Below are 9,174 nucleotides of genomic sequence, written 5' to 3' on the forward strand. Positions count from 1 at the left end.
TAGGTCTGCAAATATGGAGCCGGCCAGCAACTCTACATCTGACCTCAAACCCTTAGATCTCCACATATGGAGCTGACCTGGTCTGACATTCCATATGTTAATCCTTCCCCACTTTAAAGACTTTAATGTTTGTACGACGTTTCGACGAAACAACGTTCAAACGTTATTCAAACGTTGTTGGACGTCGTTCGAACGATGTTTGAACGACTCAAAACACTGACTTTAAAATGTGATGTCTACATTAATACGGCTGCTGTGAAGTAGTCCGATGAACACTAATTATATATAAATGCATAAAGAGTAAACAACCTAGGCAACGGAATCAACACTAAACAGCATGAGGTTATCTTAAAGTCACTTTATTGTTTATAAAACATGACATTTATATATTTATAAATACATTCAATATATGTATAGTATAAAATGTGACATTTATACTGTACTATTTATAAAATGTGACATTTACAACATCAAAAGACAAAAATATCAAAATATATGTAAATACAAACAGTGGCTGATGTTCAGGTCGATATAGCCTATAATGTTACTTTAATCATCATCACACTGACACGGAGAGAACAGCAGAGTTGCAGACAACATGACGTTTAAATGTTTCTGTTTAAATGTTTATTGTATACTGTATCTGTGTGTAAAACCCACATTTCAAATTACAGTTGTTGAGATATCATTAAGATGTTATATTTATTAATGCATTGATGTACTACATAACTACACCATATGATACGTGGTTGTGTGTGTTTATACCGTACAGACAGACAGACAGACAGACAGACAGACAGACAGACAGACAGACAGACAGACAATTGGCACTATATGGTAACTGAGGAATGTCCACTGGAAGCATGTTAGCATTTTGTAGCAATGCTAATGGTAATTAATGGGGTCAGGTCACAGGTTTGCGTAAATGGTCACTGCCATAGGCGGCGGGTGTGTAAGGCTAGGGAATTCCCAAAAATGATGCTGGGTAATTTTTTGAATATATATAATATATGTGCGCAGCATTATATAGAAGGCTATTGTGATATTGTGTGTTGTGTTTGTTTTGGGAAACAGCAAAACGCAAAATGTATTTTTCAAGGCAAAGTAATTCAGAAGAAGAAGCTGTGACTCCTGTGAGTCGGCTGTCAGAACTCAGCAGCACCACCAGTGCCCGCACGGTTCACAGTTCACACCACTGCAGCAACACTGACAGTCTGACACGTTCAGCGGAGTGGCTGCTGTCTCTGTGCCGTCTGTGAAAGAGCCATGAGCCGGGACTCCCGGGAGGGGCAGCAACACCGCCGGGTAATCTACACAGACTAGTGAGACTACACACTGACTCGAGAAAAGGCCATATCATCCAAAATAGGCTGATCAGTCGTTGTCTGTGTATAGGCTAATTCATTGGTAAAAGTATGCTAAATAACTCATTTTTAGACCATTTGGGAAATAAATAAATAAATAAATCCGCGGCGACAGTCTCCCCCCAACGCAATTCTGTAGCCTACCCAAAGGTAAAATGCACCCGCCGCCTATGGTCACTGCATGCAGTCAGATACTAGCATGTTAACATTTGGTAACATTATGTTTGTTGTTTCTTTTTTGTATGTGTGATTATACTCAGGATCGACATCCTTGCACAATAGAGCATGCTCTCAATGTTCTTCCCTCAAATTTTTTTTCGATAAATACATACAAATTTAGCAATGCTAATGGAAATTAATGTGGTCTGATACTAGCATGTTAGCATTATGTAGCAATGCTAATGGAAATGAATGCGGGTAGCAGATCATACAGTATCATGATGAATAATAATAAGGTTTATCGTCCCATAGCTCGATCTGTTGTCGGGCAGAAACCATTTCCAGGAAATTATAAATAACGCAAAACACAATAGGCCTAAAAACACTGCCTCAGTCATCAAAGGGTTAAAGCCCAAACCACACCAATGGGTTGCCATCCAACTAGTAGACGCATGGAGACGCATGTAGTTGCGAGCAACCATTGCATTGAATCAGTTGGGTCAACATGCGCCACCATGCGCCGACATATCACGCCGTCGGGGCGAACGCTAAAAAGGTTTTGTTGTGTCTCGACCCATTGGTGTGGTGTGGGCATTAAACGACACCATACTGCCTCATCAAAGTTCCTATGGTGACTTTATACATTGTCCGATGGTTTAATGTGTTTTTCCACCATTAGTGTGAAGATGGTTGTTTTGACTAGAATGACAATGGCAGGTGTCAGACAGAGTATTGGAATGTGGCCGGTAAGTATATGTGTAATCAATCAGCTCTCAGACCAGGTGGTGATCCATTTGCTTTTCGTCCTGTTTCTGTTTGCGGAGGAAGTGATGTCATCCTGGATGAGGAAGCCGTCCGCGGTGCAATGACTCTTCTTCCTGTCCACCGTGCCCTGGTGATAGGCCACGCTCCTCTGGAAGAACCCACACTGACACACACACACACACACACACGATATTGACTAAACATTGTGTCAATCTAGTGAGGTGATTCAGAGAAAACAAATGTGCTGTCATGCTTTCTTAATGTCACACTGGAGAACATGCAGTTGCCGCCTATTCATACTACAGGTTTATAAGTTGACTACCGAAACAGTGGTTAGTCAGATGTGCTTGGGTGATGTCACTCCCCAAGATGATTTCAAATGTAAAAAGGGTGGCCAACCAAGATCTATTGCAGAGTTTGGCTAAAGCTTTGGGCGAGTGAGACCCCACCTGCCGGAGCCCCCCCTGTGGTGCATCGCTTGCGGAGCCTCCAGTACGCCCGTGTGGGTGAGTCGCTTATCACCACGGCTCGGTGACGTCATGTTGTAGTTTTAGTAAAAACAGAGATGTGTTTGGGTGAGTCTCTTATCACCACGGCTCAGTGACGTCATGTTGTAGTTTTAGTAAAAACAGAGAGATGTGTTTGGGTGAGTCCCTTATCACTGTGGCTCAGTTGACAACTGATGTTTGTATAAATTGTATAAAAAAAGAAAAAAAAAAAAAAGAAAAAGAATGCAATTCATTTTTGGTAGTCACCTTATCACCTAAAACTGGAGTATGAATAATCCTTTAATGTCACACTAGTGAACAGTTTTGTCATACTAGTGAACATACTGTAGCAGTGAACATGGTGAACATACATAGCAGTGAACATAGCAGTGAACATATATAGTAGAGCAGGCTGTTACGTTGGAAGAAAAAGATAAGGCAGTCGGTTAGTGTTAAATGGACAGTCAATCCAATGAGCTGGGAGCAGCTAGTGAGAGAGAGGCCAGCCAGCCAGCCAGCCAGCCAACTGCCCAGCCAGCCAGCCAGCCAGCCAATTGCCCAGCCAGCCAGCCAACCAGCCAATTGCCCAGCCAGCCAGCCAGCCAACAGCCCAGCCAGCCAGCCAGCAAGCCAGTCAGCCAGCAAGCCAACTGCCCAGCCAGCCAGCCAACCGCCCAGCCAGCCAGCCAGCCAGACAGACAGACAACCGCCCAGCCAACCAGTCAGCCAGCCAGCCAGTCAGTCATTAAAGCAGTGCTTCAGGCAGAAGGGTGAAATCAGACGCAAACTGCTTCTGACATACATAATGGGGATGGGTAGGGGCATAGATATTAAAACAAAATAGTTGCCTCATAGGCCACTGCTGTTCGTTGGAGCCATGTGTGTCGAAGGAGGGGCGGAACAATTAATCAGATGGTATTTTTTTCAGAAAGGCAGTTACCAGACTGCTATTTACGTCAGAAATACATTTATCACACTGTATTTATGTCAGAAATGCATTAATCAGATGGCAATTCTGTCAGAAAGACACTCAGAGTGAGAGCCGCCGTTAATGGCGGCTGATTTATTTCACGCCTGTGCGTCATTCAGTCCTTACAGCAGACGTCCAGTTCAGCCCAGCCTCAGTGCTCATTGGTCAGCTGCCAGCTGGTTCAGCCGTTCAGCCAATGGGAGGGCTGGCTCTTCAGTCTGGCTGTGTGTTCATTGGCCTCGAACATCTCCCTGGTGTGGACTATCTTGAAGAACCCACACTGAACAACCAGGAAAAAAGACCTTGTGGATCAAGACAAGCGTGTGTGTGCGTGTGTGTGCGTGTGCGTGTGTGTGTGTGTGTGTGTGTGTGTGTGTGTGTGTGTGTGTGTGTGTACCTTCCACAGCAGCCACCAGAGGGCAGCCAGCAGCAGAACTCCACACAGGACAGACAGCAGGTAGATCCACAGGGGGGCGCTATTCTCCACCACACCTCCACCCTCTGGCTCCAACAGTACACTGAACTGTGGAACAATATAACAATAGAACTGTAACAATAGAACAATACACTGAACTGTAGAACAATAGAACTGTAACAATAGAACAATACACTGAACTGTAGAACAATAGAACTGTATCAATAGAACAATACACTGAGCTATAGAACAATAGAACTGTAACAATAGAACAATACACTGAACTGTAGAACAATAGAACTGTAACAATAGAACAATACACTGAACTGTAGAACAATATAACTGTAACAATAGAACAATACACTGAACTGTAGAACAATATAACTGTAACAATAGAACAATACACTGAACTGTAGAACAATAGAACTGTATCAATAGAACAATACACTGAGCTATAGAACAATAGAACAATAGAACAGTACACTGAACTGTAGAACAATAGAACTGTAACAATATAACAATACACTGAACTGTAGAACTGTAACAATATAACAATACACTGAACTGTAGAACAATAGAACTGTAACAATAGAACAATACACTTAACTGTAGAACAATAGAACTGTATCAATAGAACAATACACTGAGCTATAGAACAATAGAACAATAGAACTGTAAAAATAGAATACACTGAACTATAGAACAATAGAACTGTAAAAATAGAACAATACACTGAACTGTAGAACAATATAACTGTATCAATAGAACAATAGAACAATAGAACTGTAACAATAGGACAGTACACTGAACTGTAACAATAGGACAGTACACTGAACTGTAACAATAGAACACTACACTGAACTGTAGAACAATAGAACAATATAAATGTAACAATAGAAAAATACACTGAACTGTAGAACAATATAACAATAGAACTGTAACAATACACTGAACTGTAGAACAATAGAACTGTAACAATATAGAACAATACACTGAGCTATAGAACAATAGAACACTACACTGAACTGTCACAATAGAACAACACGAGTTGGAGTGCAGTAACCCAGGTCTCTATACTGCCTCCCCCTGGCCAGCTGGGGCGCCTGATGGAGGGGAAAGGAACTGGTTGGAATAACTTGTCCCTTCCACAAGCTACGTCCAAAGTACAGATATGCTCATGGACTCCGCTCTATGCTATGATCGAGGTCTGCTGGGAAAACTGGACGACATGGCATGAGGGAGGCAGGGAGAGAGGCAGGCAGGCAGGGAGGGAGGAAGGGAGGGAGGAAGGGAGGGAGGCAGGTTACCTGTGTAGTAATGGTTTCCATGGTGATGGCAGGTTTGCGTGTGACCAGTTTAAGAGACGCCTGTCCTCCTATTGTCACCTTCCATGACTCAGCATAATCCTGCAAACACAGACATGGAGGCATGTCAGAGCTGGTGTTAGATATGGTCATATAAGGTTTTCAAAAACCTGTGCAAATGGGTTGGGCTCACCCCCTATAGTGCTCTGTTTGCAGTGACTCAAATATTAGATAGGCATAACATAAATAAATGCCTCATGGGTGCTGCAGTTCAGTTCTATGCTTCGCCAAGGAATCTCGGGGTATGGTATAGGTATAGGTATGGTTGAAAACTAAAATAATTGAGGAGTTTTTTTATTCTGTTAATATTGGGTATGCTAAATACCATACTAACAATTTAGGAAGAAATAAATAAAGAAAGAAAGAAAGAAAGAAAGAAAGAAGTGTGCAGGCAGACAGACAGACAGACAGACCTCTATTAGGGTAGAGTTCCAGAGTCGAGCGCTGACAGACAGGCTGGCTGAGTTCTTCATGTTGACGAGAGGACAGATAAACTTCACACACCTCACTGTCCCCTGAGCACAGTCCTACATACACACACACACACACACACACACACACAGTATAGTTATCACCTTTAGGTACCTTTATATAGGTACGTTTATAAATGTATAGATAGCAGCGAAAAAGTTTACCAATGTGCGCACGCACACATGATAGATTAACTTCACACATTTCACTGTCCCTTGAATACAGTCCTACACACAAAAGTCCACAGGTTTAGCTTCAATTTCCCTTCAGGGATTAATAAAGTATATCTCATCTCATCTCATCTCATCTCATGTACTTTCTTATTTGCATTGTAATCCCCATAGGGGGATTTTAGATCACCTCAAATGAATTATGAAGAATCAACTGACTGCGAGAAAACGCTAATGTTACTGCTGCCGAATAATCCCGAATTAGTTACATTTTCGCTAGAAACGGACTGTATCAAATATGACTGACAGAGACAATATCGCTGAGACAGTTTGTTTATTTTTTGGACCACAATTCTTATATGAGATTTTAAGATGACCCCATGTTATTCTCCATAGAGAAAAACGTGTGTGTGTGTGTGTGTGTGTGTGTGTGTGTGTGTGTGTACCAGTGTGTGTGTGCTCTTGGGTGCCCCCCGCAGGCTAACAGAAGACTTGGTTTTCCTCTTCTCTCTCCTCTCTTCCTCCATACTCCTTCTGACCCTGTTCTGTTGTTTGACCTCTGATGACCTCTGGTTGACCTCTGATGACCTCCGGACGCTCGGCCCCTCTTCTTCCGACACCTGGGGAGAAAAATATGCGCATTGATAAACTTGTACATTTATAAACGTAGATATAGGCTACGTTTATAAACTATAGGTACCTAAAGGTGCTAACTATACGTATATGTTCGTAGACAACCCTATACTCCATATGAAAGTGGCGACTGTCAATGTACCTTTTAGCTTTGCTCCGGTTATTATGGAGAGCCTCCGTCCCCACCAGCTATGGGATTTTTTTATTCCAGATCCATTGAGCCGCCATTATAACAGGATTCCCGCGCATCCCGACGATCGTAAATCATTCGTGAGTTTGTATCGCATCGCTGAGCACATGTAACTGTTAATGATAGCTAAGGGGTAACGATGACTGTGCTCACAACATCAGCCCCCACCTCCCTGAATAACCCGGAAATAACCCGGAAATGAAACGAAGATAGTCGAGTTAGAGCGGACGGGTGGCATTCAGTAGGTGTGCTTATGCTGCCAGTAATAGAATGAAACATGTAATTGGCCACCGAACCCCATCTGAAAATATGCCGTTCCCCCGAAACAACGTTCCTTGTGAAAGAATATATAATTCAAAGATCTGTGCTACATTTTAGCAGATCTACAAACTCTAAGAGCTTGTAGAACTGCTATTTTTCAACAGCTAAAGATTTAAAGTAATGGTTAAAGTGGATAAACGCTAATTACACAGATATAGCAGGGCTAGGCGGGTGCCAGCATTGGCACAGGGGAGGGTGATCACTGGCATTTGTGTGAGAGAGATGATTTTTTTTTAAATCCGGTGGTGAGGTGACCACCGGAGCTGCAATAACGTGAAGCGGTGGTGAGTAAAAACAGAGAGAAGGGCTGGAGAGAGCGGTGGTTTGCTCTTCGCCGCGCCTTCAGTGATGTCATGTTGTAGTTTGGTGGTCACCTAACCACCGACAATCCAGACTATGAATAACGCTTTACCAGCAGCTTCAGAGGGTTGATGATGTCACCCGGTGGGATGCAGCGCGGCTCCGACGTCCCGTCCAATCGTATCTCTGTCAGGTACAGCAGCCACTTCCCATTGGATGACTCCCACGGCCAATCAAATTCCACCTCCAGCTGGCCAAGGTCACCCAGCGGCTTCCCCGATAGGTCCACCTGACAGGAAACACAAGACGCACCCATTTCCTGTTCATACAGGAAACATAAGCCACACTCACGTCCTGTTTATATGGGAAACACAAGCCACACCCACTAACTGTTTATCAGGACCTACTTCCCGTTTATACCGATACAAGACACAGCCACTTCCTCTTTATCAGTATCGCACCGGAAGTGACATGTCATGTATACAAAGCAGTGAATGGAGCAACCTGGACCAGCTAATAACAAACATTATTTATGAACCATTGAGACCTTTGTCATATAATTGGTTCAGGCACATGAAAGAAGACTTATCACAGTTTGCTTTCTAATCAGTTGCTTTCCGATGTGCACAGAGTGCACAGTACAACATTTTATTTGAGGATTTAAACAGCAGCAGCTGGTATCGTTTCTGTTCCGAGGTCTCGCGAAATTTAGCTGCCAGACAGGAAACGGTGGGCAGTCTCGCGATACTTGGCAGGCTCAGAAACATACTTTTTGCTCTTTAGATACCTGTATACAATTACACAGTAGGCTAGTGTACACATCGAAAAGCAGCACAGCAGACAATAATGTGTTACATGCCTTCTGTTATTTGCCAGAAGTGATTACTTTACAAAATATCTCATTCATTCAGAAATAATGAGCTGGTCACTGAGCTCTCATTGACTCCAGTGCAATCTGCCGAACTTCCGGGTGCAGTTTGGTTCCAATGGGGCGACGAATCTGCCGTCTGGAATTGCCTGATATAGCGAAAATGACGTTGGTGACCTTACCTCCATTTAATATACCTTGGTATCACCAGGGAACAGGTCATCGAGGCTATAAGGGCAAGTGCTATATGGCTTAGATTGAGTCTGAACTGGTCGGTTTTCAGACTTTATGTTACAGAGTTACACATTTAAAGTCACAGTCACACATTTAAAGGACCTTAAAGGTGAAGTCCAGCGGCGTTCCTACATCGCTGGTCGTCTTCATGGAAGACTCCCCGGTCACATGACCTCCGAAGTGGGCGTGGCCTGGCTGCTTGATTCTTAACAGCACAAAATAAAAGTAGGCCTAATTCATCAATCGAGCAGTTGAGACGAATAACAGTCCGTTTTTTTTCACTGGTACCACAGCATTTTAATGATCACGTGCACGCATGCGCGTGCCCGCGTGTGCATGTTCACATTGTGACATGCACACAGAACAGCTGCTATAGCCTAAGCCTGTTGTTAAATAGTGTGTGAGAGTTTTAGACACAAACACAAAAGTAGACAATAGTCAGACAAACAACTTTACTGCACA

At 43.1% G+C, this 9,174-nt stretch overlaps 1 protein-coding gene across 1 annotated transcript in view; it reads right to left on the reverse strand.

Annotated features, from left to right (window-relative positions):
• Window positions 1–1,882: 1,882 nt before the first annotated feature.
• The window catches only part of LOC308324936 (integrin alpha-3-like), a 26,570-nt gene continuing 19,278 nt past the window's right edge, over window positions 1,883–9,174 (reverse strand). Inside the window, exons 21-27 of the mRNA XM_080777281.1 lie at window positions 8,815–8,917; window positions 7,723–7,899; window positions 6,613–6,786; window positions 5,939–6,052; window positions 5,469–5,567; window positions 4,144–4,269; window positions 1,883–2,451 (exon numbers count right to left, since the gene is read on the reverse strand). Coding sequence (XP_080633407.1) covers window positions 2,290–2,451; window positions 4,144–4,269; window positions 5,469–5,567; window positions 5,939–6,052; window positions 6,613–6,786; window positions 7,723–7,899; window positions 8,815–8,917 — 955 coding nt within the window. The 3' untranslated portion in view covers window positions 1,883–2,289. The remainder of the gene's footprint in view (window positions 2,452–4,143; window positions 4,270–5,468; window positions 5,568–5,938; window positions 6,053–6,612; window positions 6,787–7,722; window positions 7,900–8,814; window positions 8,918–9,174) is intronic.

This window comes from Protomyctophum bolini (genome assembly GCF_963924005.1).
Source record: "Protomyctophum bolini genome assembly, chromosome: 12".
Taxonomy (NCBI): domain Eukaryota; kingdom Metazoa; phylum Chordata; class Actinopteri; order Myctophiformes; family Myctophidae; genus Protomyctophum; species Protomyctophum bolini.